The 18,411-nt window shown below is 36.4% G+C and overlaps 1 protein-coding gene across 1 annotated transcript; it reads left to right on the top strand.

Annotated features, from left to right (window-relative positions):
- Positions 1-418: 418 nt before the first annotated feature.
- LOC149475989 (phenoloxidase-activating factor 2-like) lies at positions 419-11,964 on the top strand. Its single transcript, XM_089713064.1, has 9 exons — positions 419-560; positions 3,055-3,212; positions 4,269-4,380; positions 5,182-5,373; positions 5,999-6,101; positions 8,382-8,487; positions 8,945-9,126; positions 10,124-10,288; positions 11,783-11,964. The coding sequence occupies exons 1-9, from the start codon at positions 541-543 to the stop codon at positions 11,945-11,947; spliced, it is 1,203 nt and encodes a 400-aa protein (XP_089569190.1). The 5' UTR covers positions 419-540; the 3' UTR covers positions 11,948-11,964.
- The last annotated feature ends 6,447 nt before the right edge of the window (positions 11,965-18,411 follow it).

The following is an 18,411-nucleotide window of genomic DNA, read 5'->3' as shown; positions in this document are numbered from 1 at the left end:
AAACAAAGTCGCTTTTTCTGTCCCTATGTCCCTATGTATGCTTAAACCTTTAAAACTACGCAACGGATTTTGATGCGGTTTTTTGTAATAGATAGAGTGATTCAAGAGGAAGGTTTTAGTATATAATTTATTAGGTTTTAGACAAAGCGGGCGAAGCCGCGGGCGGTAAGCTGGTTAATTAATAAATTAATCATTTTGTCATTTGTAATTTGTAGGTATACCTAATTGTAACAAACACCTCTGAAACAAAATAGCCTTTATTCTAATTTCCTATTTTTTAAAATAAATATATTGTAAAAAACTAAAGTTCAAGTAACAAGTTACGACGGTTTTGATTGAGACGATTAAATTTAAACCGTTAATTTTTTTTCAACCGACATCAAATTCATTCTACCAAAGATTCAATAAGAATCTCGAAGACTGTTTTATAAGGAAAAATGTATGCTCGATAAAAACATCGACACTATGACATCACTATTACGGAAACTCGTTTTATATTAATAACAAAATGAGAAGCTTCAGTCGTGAGCTAGTGTTGGGATGTGTTGTGTTAAAATGAAGTAAGTTATATTTGTTTTCTTTTTGCATATTCTGACAAGGTTACTTTGGCGTCTGATTATTTTGTTTATACTAGCTGTGTCCCGCTGTTTTACTAGGATTACTCCGCTCCTATTGGTCTTAGCGTAATGATAATATATTATACATAGGTATAGCCTTCCTCGATAAGTGTTCTATAATATTATGGTAAAATAATTTATCAAATCGGACCAGTAGTTCCTGAGATTGGCGGGTTCAAGCAAATAAACAAACTCTTCAGCTGTATAGTATTAGTATAAATTAAACCTCTGTATTTTTGTTTATTGTTAAAAAAATATTCTAATTCAATAAATAGTGTTTGTTACCACTTCGAAACGGTTTATTGTAAATCTATACTTAATATTATAAAGCTGAAGAGTTTGTTTGTTTGAACACGTTAATCTCAGGAGCTACTGGTCCGATTTGAAATATTCTTTCGGTGTTAGATAGCCCATTAATCGAGGAAGGCAACATAGGCTATAATATATCATCACGCTAAGACCAACAGGCGAGGAGCCACGTGAGTAAAACCGCGAGGCACAGCTATAGTTTTGTATATTATTTAATTATTTAGGGAAAGAATAGGTGTCACTATTTAATTATTTATTAACCGACTTAACAAAACGGAGGTTCTCAATACAAATGCATTTTTCACCGATTATGATGATTCTTATTTTATTCGAAAGCCCAAGGTCAATAATAATTAAATCGCTTTTATAAAAATTAAATAAAAACGCATATAGTAATATATCGTAAGTGGATTAAAGAATCTATTCATTATTTTTAGTCTGTTAAATACACGTTTAGTTTAAAAATCCCAAAATAATAATTTTGTCGATATAAAATTGTTAAAACAACAAGGAAGAGGAAGATAATAATTTTGTTATTTGGCTTTCCCTATCAGTTCTTAGAATATATATTATTGTGTTTTGTTAGCAGTTATAGAACATTTCTTTATTATAAATTATACCTACTAGGTGCACAGATATTATACTAGCTGTTTACCCCAGCTTCGTTCGTTTTTAGGGTTCCGTAGCCAAAATGGCAAAAACGGAACCGTCCGTCTGTCCGTCTGTCCGTCTGTCCGTCTGTCACAGCCGATTTACTCGGAAACTATAAGTACTACAGTGATGAAATTTGATGGGAATATGTGTTGTATGAACCGCTACAAAAATATGACACTAAATAGTAAAAAAAAGAATTGGGGGTGGGGCCCCCCATACATGTAACTGAGGGATGAAATTTTTTTTTTCGATGTACATACCCGTGTGGGGTATCAATGGAAAGGTCTTTTAAAATGATATAAAGTTTTCTAAAAAACATTTTTCTTAAAGTGAACGGTTTTTGAGATATCAGCTCTCAAAGTCGTAAAAAGTATGTCCCCCCCCCTCTATTTTTATAACTACGGGGTATAAAATTCTAAAAAAAATAGAGGTGATGCATGCTAATTAACTCTTTCAACGATTTTTGGTTTGATCAAAGTATCTCTTATAGTTTTTGAGATAGGTTGATTTAACTGTAATTTATTATATTTGCTGCTACGGAACCCTTTGTGCGCGAGCCCGACTCGCACTTGGCCGGTTTTTTAATGTATTTCCGGCTATCTAAAATAAAAAATAATTCACGGGTTAAGGTACGCTTTTATAATAAAAATCCTGATTTTAAAAATGTTGTTTAGTTGTGAGAGCCTACTATAGTTCCTATGAATTTCTGGATGACTAGATTTCCCTCCGCGGCTTCGCCCGCGTTTCAAAAGAAAAACCCGCATAGTTTCCTGTTCCTGTATGATTTACGGGAGAAAAAGTAGCCTCTACCTACGTCATATATACAAAATTTCATTGTAATCCGTTCAGTAGTATTTGTGTGAAAGAGTAACAAACACACATACACATCCATCCTCACAAACTTTCTCATTCATAATATTAGTAGGAGGGTAATCCATGGAAAGTTGTCGCAAGGACCACAGGAAAGTTCTTTGGCATGATTATTATTTTAAAATATGTAAAATGTAATATTGTCATGATTTTAAAAAAACAGGCAAACAATCTTAATATATAGGTATCCTAAATCTCGTGTCACAATGTTTGTCCTCAATTGACTCCTAAACAATTAAACCGATTATAATAAAATTCACACACCATGTGCAGTTCGATCCAACTTGAGAGAAAGGATAGTTTAAACATGTAGGTACCACGGGCGAAGCCGGGGCGGATCGCTAGTGTAATTATAGTTTCTTGGCGGTTTTCTTTGTAGAAATCGTTTTCCGAGCCGGTTATTATTTTACTGTATTTTGACGATTCAAAAGTTCTTCTAAACGAAGTCTAGTTGAATAAATAAATGTTTGAGTAACTAGGTCAAATAAAAAGGTTGTTAAAAGTGCAATTTTTCATTCCTTAGATTCCACTTTGTAGATTCAGCTCGTATCTTCATAAATCTAAAACGTATTATCTATTTGTTTATTGATATATTTCTTTACAGGATTTTCTTCCTAGCTCTACTCGCTCTGTGCGACGGAAGAGCGAACATCAATCTTCCAGATCCCAAAACCATTGAAGAAACTAATAAATGGCTCAATAACATTTTGACAAACGCATCTTTATTTATTTCCTCCAAGCATGGGTCGTTAAACCCTACAGGTTAGTATAATTATCATAATTATTATCAAGAGGCGCACACACTAGGCATCGCCATATGGAGGACAGTCCATGTACCCGGACAAAGCCGTTCGGATCCACATATTTTTCAATCGAACCGCAAGGGACTGGAACATGCTTCCTGAGTCCGTGTTCCCCGACGAGTACAATATGGAGGTCTTCAAGAAAAGAGTGCACGGGTACCTTCTAGGGAAGCGCGTTCCATCTTAGACTAGAGCTTACCATCAGGCGAGATCGTGGTCAAGCGCTTCCCTATTATACGATTAGCTGTGCTCCACGGTTTCACCCGAGTGGCTGCGATCCTGTTGGCCTTAGCGTGATGATATACAGCCTTCCTCGATGAATAGGTTATCTAACACCGGAAGAATTTTTCAAATCAGACCAGTAGTTCCTGAGATTAGCGCGTTCAAACAAACAAACATACTCTTCAGCTTTATAATATTAGTATAGATAAAAAAATAAACATATAGATAACTATCATCATCACATATATTATATTCTCATTTCTGGGACACGCGCCCACGTTCCACAATCCAAGTGGCTGGCCAAGTGCAAGTTGGCGGGTGTCACATGTCATTGAACTTTTGATTCTTCCACATGTCGATTTCACGTTGTTTTCCTTCACTATTCGAGCTGAGCGCCGAGACGAACGTCAAAACGCCAAGGAGAATACGCTATCGATAGAAATTGACATAAGCGTACGATGTTTTGCCTAAAGATTCGGTCACCCTACCAACGACAACGACGACCACGAACAAAATTTTCATCCAGTCGCAATTAAATAAAATTGTGCAAAACACAATTAAAAATGAAATTTAAGAATTTCCTGTCGTATTGGTGTTTATAATTTTTTAAAGTGAAACATATAACTATAGTATAACATGTATATAGTATAACATTACAAAAAAAAAAAAAATTTTAAATATACGTAACTATAGCTCCATAATTAGAATAGTATCGTTTATTATTAGTAGAATACTAGGACTAGGAAAAGACTAGCAAGATAAAGTTCTTATATGTATTTTTTTTTAATTTCAGGTCCAAAAAACGGCTGTGTGTTGAGTGATAATCAAGTGGGAAAATGTGTAAAACCATCTCAGTGTGATGAAGAAAAGGAAGACGTAGATCTTACGCAGTTAGGAGTCTACAGGTATATACAGACAATACATACATAGGTACTACTAGCGGTTCGCCCCGGCTTCACCCGTGGTACCTACATGTTTACGTTTTTTTTCATAAAAACTATCCTATCTCTCAAGTTGGATCGAACTGCACATGGTGTGCGAATTTTATTATAATCGGTTAAGTGGTTTAGGAGGCCATTGAGGACAAACATTGTGACACGAGATTTATATATATTAAGATGTAGTTATTTAAATCAACCTTAAACGAGAACTAAAATCACATAGGACACATCCTGAAATTGTGCACCAAAGTAAGGGTGTTTTTCTATCAGAGATGTACAAGGATGCGTAGCGAGAATAAGTTAGGGATGTGTTTGTAGAGAACCAACATATCGCTTCATTTAGCGTTTGAAGCGATACTATTGGTTTCTCACTATGATATATAAAAAAGCTAGATACGTTACCCGCTCTCTATTTTGGCAAGAAAAAACTCAGCTAAGTGCCCTTCGTCACTTAGTCACGCACCATTCAGCGTCGTGGCTGGACGTTATTTTTATATTAATCGGCAGTTGTTATTACGAAGTACATGAGTGAGACATGTATTATGTCTCGTGCGTGAGAGTGAAAGAGAGAACAACTGTATTGGTGATAATGCGTTAGTAAGTACGTATGTATTATTTACGCTGTTTTTTAGTGCAATGATGTTGGCGTATGCCGCGTCTACTAGTATAATAGGTCATTGGTTCCTCAAAAACGCATCCCTCGCTACGCATCCTCCCTCCCATCCCACTTTTAACCTTTAACGCAAAATATTTTTCACTTTCCAGGCAATCAGCATGCCACTACTTATTGAAATGCTGTCCAGTTGACCAGGTGCTAGAGAAGCCAAAGCCCAAGGTGATCTTCCCGCAGAACCCCTCGTGTGGATGGAGTAACCCTGGAGCGTTTGTCTTCAGGATGAAGAACAATATAAACTTCGCAGATTTTGGAGAGTTCCCTTGGATGATAGCTATGTTGAAGTAAGCATTTCTAAATCAAATCAAATTTCTTTACGAGCAAATAAACAGATTTCTTTATTTTGGACCATGAATGAAATGTTTTATTAAACCAAATTTATTTATTTTGAGCCTATTATAGCATTAATAAATATAATATGGAGGATGGAAATCCATGGAATGTTTTCGCTTTTGAATCTCAGGACTGAATTTGGCATCAGTATTAATTTTAATGTTTATGTATAACGTATAATTTATACTGCTTTCCGAATCGCTGGTAAATGGTAAAACTCATGACGATTCAAAAGTGCTTCTAGAAGAAGTCTTATTGAATAATTAAATGTTTGAGTTTGGGTTTGCTCGTAGGTATATGGTTAGTAATATACTCCATACAATATTTATATCACATACACTGCCATTGTAAAATGGCGTGCAAATTTTTTTACAAATTATCTATACTAATATTATAAAGCTGAAGAGTTTGTTTGTTTGATCACGCTAATCTCAGGAACTACTGGTCCGATTTGAAAAATTAGTTCGGTGTTAGATAGCACATTTGCGGGTGAAACCGCGGGGAACAGCTAGTATAAAATATATTCAAAACTCCTGTAATAACAATGATGTTTAAAATAAATGAATAATTTTACAGTACGAATGGAGAGAAATCTGAATATTTCGGCGGTGGCTCCCTCATACATCCATCAGTCGTGATCACTGCAGCTCACAAGGTGCACAAAATGCCTGCAGAGAAGGTAATTCCAAAACTTCTATTAAAATTCTAAAAAACAGACATACGTTTGTCGTTGTCATGGTAACAAGGTGAGAATACAAAGAGGCAACCATTCGTAAGCGTTGCTATAGCAACAAACATGAGAATACATGATAACCTCGATAACACTTATTTGTAAGCGTTGCTATAGCAACGAACATAAGAATACAAGGAGGCACGCATTCGTTGGCGTTGCTATGGTAACACACGTATCTAATCATACAAGAAGGGTACGCGTTGCTATGATAACGAAGGTGAGATATGAGAATACTAAAAGGCACTCATTCGCAGGCGCTACGTGGCGCTACTATGGTATTGCGCCCGGCAAACGAAACTCAGAAATACTTAGAAACTACATTTAATGACTAAAATGAGACTTTTACACCCATGTCTGCACGATGCAGACCGGAGTTAAAGAATGAATTTATACATTTTAATAATTATAAACACGTAAGCTTGGATGCTAACTCAGGAAAATCGGACTAACATTATATTCCCGTGCGAACGGCGTATTCATCAGTTTCGTATGAAGGCAGGGCCGTAACTAACTAGTATACCAAACACATGAATTAAAATTCAATACAGGGCATACAGATAGATTGTTAAGGTTATCATTTTTTGTTTGTTAAAGCTAGAGATTGTCTAATCTAAAAATGAACGCCCCTCCACTGTGTTTACGCTCACATTCAAAGTACGTGTATAGACGCAATACACACAAATTGGTCTGCCTCATTGGTCGTTCAGTCCTCCAGTCCCGTCCATGCCCGAACGACAGGACCAGTTGGCCAACTAGTGCATAAATGACGCGATGCACGACAGAACGGACGTGTCATTCCGTACATAGCGCGCTCTCCCCGCCATACAATGCTAGGCACCTGAACTGATCGCCCGATTAGTTGACAAATCAGTGCGCGAGTGTCAAAGTTTGCAGTAGAATCGACGCGCGCACACATATAAAGTGGTTCAATAATTATTTGTCCTCACACATTGAAACAATTAAGTTTAGTGGAGGGGCGTTCATTTTTAGATTAGACAATCTCTACCTTAATTATAAGTACATCCATAGATTACAAAATAAAAGACAGATGGAGCGTTGCCGAACTAAACCGAATGATTTATCGTCATTTCCATAAAGCTATGTGTGCTGTCATTTCGCCATTGCACTGTACGAACACGGTGCTACTGTGTGCGTGTTATGTTACCAGATGTTGAAAAATTTCCCAAATTTTTGCCCGACTACGGAAGAAAGAGGGTTATGTTTTTCGAGTGTATGTATGTATAATATTTCTTTGACACGCCCTGCAGTATAAACTGTTGGATCGATTTTGAGTTGTGAGGTGTCATTGCAATCATCTGAATTATGAAGGTGGTGGTAGTGACGTAGGCTACATAAATTAGCAGTTGTGTTTTAATTTTTATTTTAATATAAATTCGGGTTTATGATATTATATTATAATATTGTTAAAATTATTTTGTTACATAAAGCACCTGTCTACTAAAGTTATACAGATATGAATACAAAATAATTTTATTCAATTTTTAATTAAATAAATTACTTTTAAAAAAGTTTTTATTTTTCAAAACATATGAATGCGAATAGCGGTAGTTTTTAGTCGAGAATGCGGGACATTTTATTTTCATCATATCCATCATGGAGTTCACAAGGCGATTTATCGCGAGTGAAAACGACTATGACGCTTTTTATAAAAGTAACAAAATAATGTACATATAATGTTTATTAAAATAATCTAATAATGATCATGAACCTTTATTACACTATACAAATAATCACATTCACGATCGAAAAATCCAACAGCACTACCCCGAAGATCTTTTAACCATTTTACCGTTTTACCCACAGATCACAGAAACTAAAGGGTTTTACCCCTAAAAATGGCAAATTCATTTTCAAAATACTGGCAGCATACGTTGAAGTTTTGAATTCCTTCGTATATGTAAAATTATTATTTGTATACAAAATTAAATAAGCCAAATAATCTACAGAAAACCTGTAAAACGATGTTTTATCTTTTTGTTTGTTTTCGGGGACAAATTATACAGCGTTTTAATATCACAAGACAGCATTTTTTTACTAAAATATCAAACCTATTTTGACGTATTGCATGACACTAGAATCGCTATAGCACTGGCGGAGGTTCGTATTCGTTTTTGATTTCGTATTTTCTTTGACAAGGGCGATGGACGATTGACATGCTCCATCTGCCTTTTATTTTGTAATAAGGGTAAATCAATTCGGTTGCAGATAAAATGTCGTGCCGGCGAGTGGGACACACAGACAGTCAACGAGCTGTTGTCCCACGTAGAACGTGGTGTTAGCAAGATCATCGTGCATCCGGAATTTAATGATAGTATGTTTTCCTTACAAGCACAACACATAATTACAAATTGAAGACTTTTCACTGATTGCAGTTCCCCGTTGCATTGATAATATTATCTATACTATATTATTTTAAAGCTGAAGTGTCTGTTTGTTTGTTTGATTGAACGCGCTAATCTCAGGAACTACTGGTCCGATTTCAAAAAATATTTCGTTGTTAGGTAGCCCATTCATCGAGGAAGGCTATAGGCTATAATATATCATCACGCTGAACAGGAGCGGAGCCACGCGGGTGAAACCGCGGAATACAGCTAGTGTTATACACAAAGCCGCTTGGACATATTTTACGAGTCTAGTCGCTAGTCCCTTCAACCTGACAGTAATGTTTACAGTCTATTAGAAAACTCTGCCTATTATTTGCATAGGCAGACTTTTCTTTTAACCAATTTTTGAGCAATTGTGATTCTGTAAGTTTAATTTGATTCCAGAACGTTCTCAAAACAACGTAGCGCTGCTAATACTACAGAGCCCCTTCAATTTGACGGATCAGCCCCATATGGGGATCGCCTGCTTGGGTCGGCAGGTCCCTGCCCCCGGGACGCTTTGTTATAGCATGGGATGGGGCAAAACGTTTTATGATTCTCAGGAATACGCTACTATATTAAAAAAGGTAATACATATTATGTCACCGTAACATTGTAAACAATTTTGTATAATACATTAATATTGTGAAAATAAGTTTACGGCGACAGATTAAAATTTTGGTTTCACTTCGATAAATTGTAGTCTAACGAATGATAATGCGAGTTGTAAGTAGTATGTTACAGATAGGAAATAGTGTTTAAAGCAAATCTCATATTCAATTAAGTACTAGAGTCTAGAATTCATTCTAAAATGTAATTTTATTCAAAAGTTGTTATGAATTTACGGTCACAATAATTTTCTTTAAGTTCACAAATCTTAATATATATAAATCTCGTGTCACAATGTTTGTCCTCAATGGACTCCTAAACCACTTAACCGATTATAATAAAATTCGCACACCATGTGCAGTTCGATCCAACTTGAGAGATAGGATAGTTTAAACATGTTGGTACCACGGGCGAAGCCGGGGCGGACCACTAGTATATTATAGACATAAATTAATAAAAGAGCACGTATACTATGAAAGTAATATACAAAAAAGCAATGGGTAGATACAAATATTTTTAATGTTATGAAGCAGATAACAGAATAAGTGCAGCTATATCTTTTTATAAAAAACTAGCGGTCCGCCCCGGCTTCGCCCGTGGTACATGTTTACGATATCCTCCATAAGAATCATCCTCGTACTTCGAGGAATATTATAAAAAAAGAATTAACGACATCGGTTCAGCCGTTCACACGTGATGCCGTGACAACGCGAAACGGGTTTCATTTTTTTATATATGTACTAGCGGTCCGCCCCGGCTTCGCCCGTGGTACATATGAAAAATAGATGTTGGCCGATTCTCAGACTTACCCGATATGCACAGAAAATTTCATGAGAATCGGTCCACCCGTTTCGGAGGAGTATGCAGACTAACATTGTGACACGAGAATTTTATATATATGTATATATAGATAAGATTTTCAAGCTGCAATAAAAAAATATCAATATTTTATTTTATCTACATAATTTATTTCAGCTACCTCTGCCCATAGTCGAGAAGAACAGCTGCGAATATTCCTTGAGGACAACTTTATTGGGTTCGAAGTTTAAACTCCACAATTCCCAGATTTGCGCGGGAGGGGAGAAACAAATCGACACTTGCACGGGGGACGGGGGGGCGCCACTAGTGTGCGAGATATCCGTGAGTGAATCTGTACTAATATTATAAAGCTGAAAAGTTTGTTTGTTTGAACGCGCTAATCTCAAGAACTACTGGTCCGATTTGAAAAATTTTTTCGGTGTTAGATAGCCCATTTATCGAGGAATGCTATAGATTATTTATCATCACGCTTAGGCCAACAGGAGCTGAGCACAGCCAGTAAAATATAAGTTTTTAATTGCCTTACTTTTACAAACATTTTACAATGTAACACTAATTAATCTTACTAATATTATAAATGCAAAAGTTTGTTTGTTTGTTACTTCTTCATGCAAAAACTGCTGAACCGATTTTCATGAAATTTGGCACACACATAGAGGGTAACTTAGATTAACATATAGGAATATCCCACAGTAACGGGATCTATGCAAATTTTTCTTTGAAAACGCGGGCGAAGCCGCGGGCTTAAACCTAGTATAATATATGTTTATACATAGGTATATATACTATAGACATAAAAAAGAGAAAAACTAGCTGTCCCGGAAAACGTTCTGCCTTACTCTTATCACTAAAGGGTATGGAAAATAGATGTTGGCCGATTCTCAGATCTATCCATTTGATGAGAATCGGTCAAGTCGTTTTGGAGGAGTTCATCAGCTAGCATTGTGATACGAGAATTTTATGTACAGGGTGTCCCACCGTCGGTATTCTAAGCTCAATGGAGGTTTTTTTTTTGCACGTAAAAATACTTATAAAATTCCAGATGCATTTTTTTTAAATAGATGAATTCTTAAAACTTTTTGTGTACACCCATAACAAGCAACCCGCCCAGCTTTGCCACCCGCACGTGAGCTATCGTTTAATATTATGTTTTCATGGACAAAATGCTCACATTAGAGAAGCGGTATATGCCGGCTGCGCGAAGCTTGAGAAGAAAACATGAATTTTAAGGAAAAATTAAGCAAAAAATTTTTGGCGTAATTTTGTTGTTTAAATATTTTTTACGTGATCAGTGTATGCAAGACTACAAGTTTCTTCGCGCTTAGTATACCGATAGTGGGACACCCTGTATATAGAGAATATCAATGTAATGAAAAATAACTAGTATTGCTGATCCTTTGAATCACGCGCAAAAGCCGACAAAATAGGGAGCAGTGAGCAGGACGATGAGCACGACGAGTGGCATGACGAGTAACGTGGCCACACTATGTCTCTGCCTACTTTCCTCGTTACTTCCCATACCACTCGTCGAGTGTGTGGCCGGCCTATAATATTACTAATTTCAGCCCCTTTTTTTAGGTCTATTATATAAATATTATATACTAGCGGTCCGCCCCGGCTTCGCCCGTGGTACATGTTTACGTTTTCTCTACATAAGAACCATCCTCGTACTTCAAGGAATATAATAAAAAAAGAATTATCGAAATCGGTTCAGCCGTTCTCGAGTTATGCGCTTACCAACACATTTTGCGATTCATTTTTATATATAAGATTATATTAGGTAATAAAATAACAAAAAAAATATTTTTTTTACAGAAAAACTCTGACGTCAGCCGGTACGCTATTTACGGTATGGTGGCATTCGGAATTGGCTGTGGAAGCAAGGTACCAGGAGTATACGCGAGTATACCCCACGTATACGACTGGGTCGTGGAAACCCTGGCCAATGAGGGGATACCGGCAAACACTTTCACGATTTAGTGAATAAATTATTGTTAAAATAACTTGTTTTATTTTTGACCCTGCAACCCATCTAATAGCTATATGTACTTATATTTATATCTATACTAATATTATAAAGAGGAAAGGTTTCTAATTATGTATGTATGTATGGTTTTCACGCATAAACTACTGGACCGATTTTGATGAAATTTGGCACAGACAATCTTTAGACCCTGAGAAAGAACATAGGCTAACTTTTATTGCGAAATATATACCACGGGCGAAGCCGGGTCGGACCGCTAGTATATTATATTTTAATATTATAATTTATAAAGCTGAGAGAGAGTTTGTTTGTTTGTTTCACGCGCTTATCTCAGGAACTACTAGTCCCATTTGAAAAATTCTTTCGGTGTTAGATAGCTCATTTATAGGAATAATATAGGCAAAATACCTATCACCAAGACCCAACAGGAGCGGAGTTAGTTACTACATACAAACTCTTATCTTGTATAATAAAATCCACGTTTTAGTGAATAAAATGTTGTTTGAATTTATTTGTTTTATTTTATCCTTACATCTTGCATTTATTTAGAAGTTTCTAAAGTATTGGCAATATAAATACAGCTACAGTCTCTAATATTCCCTGCAAACTATGTGACTATCAAGCTAATTTTAGAGATTCCATTTTACGAAACGCTTAAAAATGTTTCATAACACGCTCCTGTATGTTTATTTATTGTAACCGATTCCTTTAGGGTATTTTTCCACCAATATTGTGCGAGGAATGTGTTTGTAGAAACCAATCATATCGCTTCATTTAGTTTGAAGTTTGAAGAGTTCAGCGTGTTAGGTGCGGGTCAAACACAAGCGGCGCGGGCGCGGGCGTGCCATAAGCGCACCTCTTGAATCTGTTTTGCACCACGTTCTTCTTATACATTTTGTATGAAAGAATTTTGGACAGGCGTCGAGACGGCACGCCACGGTTGTGCCACGGTTGCGCCGGCTTTCCAAAATTATTTCATACAAAATGCCAATAGCGCACCCGATGCACGCCGGCAGCGCGCCCGATGCGCGCCGCGCCTTAAGCGATATGATTGGTTATTTACAAAGACATTCCTCGCTACACATCCACGCACATAATTGGTGGGAAAGCACCCTTATATTCGATTTTTACGACGGCCTTAGAAAATGTATCGATAATAATCTGCCCTTTACCCACTACCCCGGGGACACGGGACTTTACTAAACACAAAAATTATCGTCGAAGTTTTCGCATCGTCATCGAGAGTATGACGTCATTATCTATACCAATAATAAAATTGGTGTCTCTAATATTTAATTTACCCCTTTTTACTAAATGCATATGGACGTATACAGTAGGTATACACGGTATATGACGATACTAGAGGTAAAATAGTGTTTTTTTACAATTTTTTTTGTCTGTCTGTTCGTTCCGGCTAATCTCTGAAACGGTTGGACCTATTTAACGGGACTTTCAATGACAGATAGCCGATGTAATAAAGAGTATTACAATTTTTTAAACTGATATTCCCACTCTCAAAACTCATTTACGCGAGTGAAACCGCGAGACGCAGCTAGTTAGTTACATATAAAAATTAGTTCCTTTTATGCACGGTAGGGGCGCTGTTCAAATTCCTATACAAATGCTCTCGATGGGGATATGAATACTTTGACGATAGTTTGCGTGCTCGCACTTCTGATAAAAGAGGGAAAACCTCGTTCGCAGTTCGAGTTGAGCTCGTAAATAAAAATGATAACATACTGACCTTTCTTCGAATAGGACAAACCACAAAGTAATATAAATATAATAATATAAATAAACTGGGGAAACCTCATCGAGATATAAATAACAATTGATAATAATTATTACTTAAAAGTTAGCAAAAATAAATTGAGTATTTGAATTAAAAAAAAATATTGATTTTTTTTATGTATTTTGAAACTTTATTATTAATAATATTGATATTTAATACAAATAACTTAAAAAAATTTTTTTCCGTTAATTATAAGCAATTAAAAATTGATGAAATTTGAATTAGAATCACGTGACTACAAACGCGCCATGACTGGTCACCACAGTTGTGACGTCATAATGTTATAGCTATGTATTAACTGCAGTACATAGCGTTTACGGCTATTACACGTGACTAGGCAATAATATTGAAAGTTTATTGCTAAAATATGATTTGTTAGTTGGTTCCGAATTAGTTAGTTAGTTACGAAAAAAATAAGAATCATCAAGAATAGATGTTGATATATTTATGATCACCGATTTTTGTCAGGAGTTGCCTTTGTAGTATTCGTACATAATGGTACAAAACGATAACTTTTGAGGTTCGCCATTTTTAATATAAATTTAAGTAATATAATTATTAACAATTAATATATTTAATATGTAATTTAATAATGACAACAAAATTAAATAGATCAAAACACTGTATTAACACGCTTTTATTAGCTTCACCTGTATGTTTGTATGTAACAGAATCCTTTCGAAGTTTCGACTCGATTTTGACCCACTTAAAACCGACGGATTTTGTTCAAATTTTGAACACTTATCAAGGTCCGATGACAATACAATAATATCATAAATTTATCCTGATAAGGATCGCCAGGATCAGCTTAAAACATATGTTTGTATGTAACCAATTCTCCTTTCGATTCGATTTAGAGCGTATACGCACTATGCGGGTAGCCGCATTGCGGGTAGCCGTCCGGCTGACCGCAAGCACAATTATGTACGTAATATTCATTTCTATGCGCACTGTGCGGTCTGCGGTTGCGTACATAATTGTGCTTGCGGTCAGCCGGACGGCTACCCGCAATGCGGCTACCCGCATAGTGCGTATACGCTCTTAGACCCACTATAAACCGACGGATTTAATTTAAATTTTTATACTTATAAAAACCCGGTAACAATACAATAATTTCATAAATTTACCTTATAATCCTGTTAAGTATTTCAAACTATATTTATTGTTCTATCAACTGCAATGAGTGAAAATTAACATTATGACGTCACACGCGCTTGGGTGACGCTTCGGGAGTTGCCGGCGTGTCTTCGGTACTGGATTCAAAGACTAATTTTTATTTTGAAATAACTTTTGAATTATTGCAAAAAAATAAAAATAAAAACAGTTTTGCTATAAAACTAATATATAATCTTTCCATTTATCACAAAAAAAATTTTAATTCAAATACTCAATTTCAACAAAAAACTACTGGACGGACTTGGATGAAAATTCACAGTAATGAATGATCTACATCAGAGTCACACATGAGCTGTAGAAATAGTTGATTTTGCCCGTGGATTTGTCTGCGGGTGAAAGTGGGCGGCACAGTTAGTTCTCATTTTATAAAAGCAAAAGTAACCCTTCTTCACGCCTCAACTACTGAACCGATTTAGATAAAAATTTAGTACAGATTGAGACCTGACAAAGGACACATACCTAAATAGTAGATAGTTTAATCCTGGAAGTCCTAAAGGAATGCAAAACTATGCGGGTTTTATTTTATTCGACTATTCGGGTGGACAGCTAGTATCAAATAAAACACAAAATTGAAAAGAAAAAATATATTTTTGAATCCTATGTTACATTCAGATAGGTTACTAGTTACAATTACGTAATATTATTAAACATGATTTACGCTACACCGGGGCACGATCAAACATTATTGCATACCTTTTGTATGAAATTATTCATGCCTAAACATGTGACAGTGCACGGCGGGAATGTCGATGAATATTGTTTCATTTGTTTCCCGGCTCCGGCATGGGCACGGCTTAGTGTTGTAACAGACGAACGGCAAGTTGTGAACGGCAGAGGCTACTTCAACCGTCGCCACAATATGTCGACGTCAGTCGTCAACGTGTCGGCGGCAGCAGTTAATATATGTCGACGGCTGCCGTCGACAGGCAAAAACGGATGCCCTCAAACGTCAAACGTTTGCCGTCAACGCAAACTGCAAGCGTCGTCACTTGTCAACGGCAACCGCCGACGTATTGACTGCTGCCGCCGACACGTCGACGTCTGACGTCGACTGGTGGCGACGTCTGAAGTAGCCTCTGCCGTTCACAACTTGCCGTTCTTCTGTTAGAACGCTTACAGGGCACGTAAGCTTCTAACTTCAGGCGTGTCTGCGATCTCCATGCCAGCAGCTAGACAGTCTCTCCATATTTTTGGATAGCTCGACGATTCTGCTGATCAATAATTTATACTAATACTAGCTGCATAGTATTAAGAGAGAAGTATGTTATCTTCGAACAAAGGTACATCACGCTGTTACTGTAGCCTATGCTAGCTGTCCCGGAAGACGTTGTTCTGCCGTAGGGCGCTTGTGCACTACAAGGAATTTTACTGTCCGGCATTCCGATTTTTTACGGTCCGGTGTGGCATGAAAAAACCGATGAATTGCTTGTGCACCTGTCCGTCTTTACTCGGATCAGTGCGGTACAGTTCAAGGAAGTATGGCGGTATAATGCTATCATAAATGATTGTTTTCGCATTTTACAAGAAACGAGTAAAAATATAGAAGGTGAAATATTATATTACTTCGTTATAATAAAAAGTAAAGTTCTGTAAGAGATTTAAAATGCGTGTTTCACTTATTTATTTTAATCGGTGACGAGGAGCTAAATCTATTCCCACTTGAACTTTAACTTACCAACACTTACTAAGATAATAATAATTATAGGTCAATGCTTGGTCAATGTATATAAAATAACAATACCGACTTCTCAAATCTCATTGCCAGCTAAAAGAAAGTAAAACAAGAGCTTGCTTTCAATTGGCATATGCAATAAAAAGAGTAAAATCCAAGCAAGTGGGCACTCGAAAACAATTATACCTACAGCGACTCGTAAACTCCAAAAACCATCCGGAATAGGGAAAAGTAAAATGTCGGACAGTAAAATGACGTATAGTGCACAAGCTAGTATTTAGATTAATTGCGTGCCATACCGGACCGTAAAAAATCGGAATGCCGGACCGTAAAATTCCTTGTAGTGGACAAACGCCCTTACTCTTATCACTTAGAGGCATGAAAAATATATGCTGCCCGATTCTCAGATATAATAGGTACATAAAATTTCATGACAATCGGTGCAGCCGCTTCGGAGGAGTATGGTGACTAACATTGTGACAAGAAAATTTTATATATATAGAGAAGAAGAGATTTAAAGCTGCACAGTTTGTTTCTTTTGTTGTAGGTACGCGATAAACTCAGGAACTAGTTCGATTTGGAAAATTATTTCAATGTTACCGTGCATTTACATCAAACGAGCGAATGCTCATTCTAACCCCACTATGTCCAATTCTTTTAGTGTAAACAGGCGTAGAGCATTCTTCCGTTGTTCTAAGTGCATACCAAAAAATTCTATACAATCCTAGTTTTCGTTTACACTAAAAGATCACGAAAGAATGCTCTTGCTCTAGCTCTATGTTCGTTTGTTGTAAAAATGCATCAGATAGACCATATTTTATCGCAGAAGATCTTACCAAAGTTATTTTTCCGTTGCGTTGGACAGGTAGGATATGATGGTACCACGAGCTGGTCCAGGCAAGCCATTTTATACCGTAGAGTCACCAAGCATTGCCTGGTAATGAAACGGCTCAATGCTGATTTTTCCACGCTCAACATGTTTTTGAATATTGTTTTTGACTTCGTGTGGGAATTTTGACGGATCTACATAATGTATTCAAAGTTTTGTCAAATTATGGTATGGGATGTTGAAAGGAGGTTTCATTCAACTATTTTTAATGTGACAGTGCATTTACATCAAACGAGCAAATGCTCAATCTAACCCCTATTATGTCTTCATCAGCATTCTTTCGTTGTGCTTAGTGACTGATGCTGTGACGTTTTTTTTATACGTTACAGATGTTCACCGAGTGATTTCCCCTTTTAATGGCATCATGCTTCACAGACTACACACTTCAATGTGTATTTTTAAGTATTGTAGTAAGTAAGTATTGTAGTAGTATTGTAGCATATAAGTATTGTATAAATTGTTTTTCATTATGTACGTGTGAGGCTATGTGTCATTAAATAAACGTTTTTTCTTTCTTTCTTTCTTTCTTTCTAGTGCGTTCGAAAAGATTCTATATAATGTTCTAATACTGAACAACACTGAATAGGAGTATTCGTTTTGACTAAAAGATCACGAAAGAATGCTCTTGCTCTAGTAGTCCATTGAAATGTTACATTTTTTAGGCCTAACCTTGCGTAAAATTGCGTCCTCTAAAAAACGCAACGCTCTATGTTCGTTTGATGTAAAATGTAAATGCAGCGAAGAATTTGACCCACCTGTTACCAGAAAAACCTTTGTCTCATACATTTAAAAAAAACCTTTAGTTCAGACATTTGGCGTAGAGACACGTAGGTAGGCAGAGGCCAGTTATAAGTCATCATAATTTACCATTGTCGACCAAGGGATACGTTCTTTACTTCTTACCAAAGATACAAGAAAAACACTTTTCAGA

This window comes from Colias philodice, chromosome 29, assembly GCF_061535455.1.
Source record: "Colias philodice isolate Cphi_HAF_F1 chromosome 29, ilColPhil1 Martin Lab GWU primary, whole genome shotgun sequence".
Classification (NCBI taxonomy): domain Eukaryota; kingdom Metazoa; phylum Arthropoda; class Insecta; order Lepidoptera; family Pieridae; genus Colias; species Colias philodice.
The sequence above is the reverse complement of the archived record's forward strand: the minus strand, read 5'-3'. Positions and strand labels throughout refer to the sequence as shown.

Bases quoted from the DNA above. Each gene is read 5' to 3' on its own strand.
- LOC149475989 (XM_089713064.1), top strand. From the start codon at position 541: ATGTGTTGTGTTAAAATGAA. The intron at 561-3,054 runs GTAAGTTATATT...ATTTCTTTACAG, and splicing joins ATGTGTTGTGTTAAAATGAA to GATTTTCTTCCTAGCTCTAC. The intron at 4,381-5,181 runs GTATATACAGAC...TTCACTTTCCAG, and splicing joins ACGCAGTTAGGAGTCTACAG to GCAATCAGCATGCCACTACT.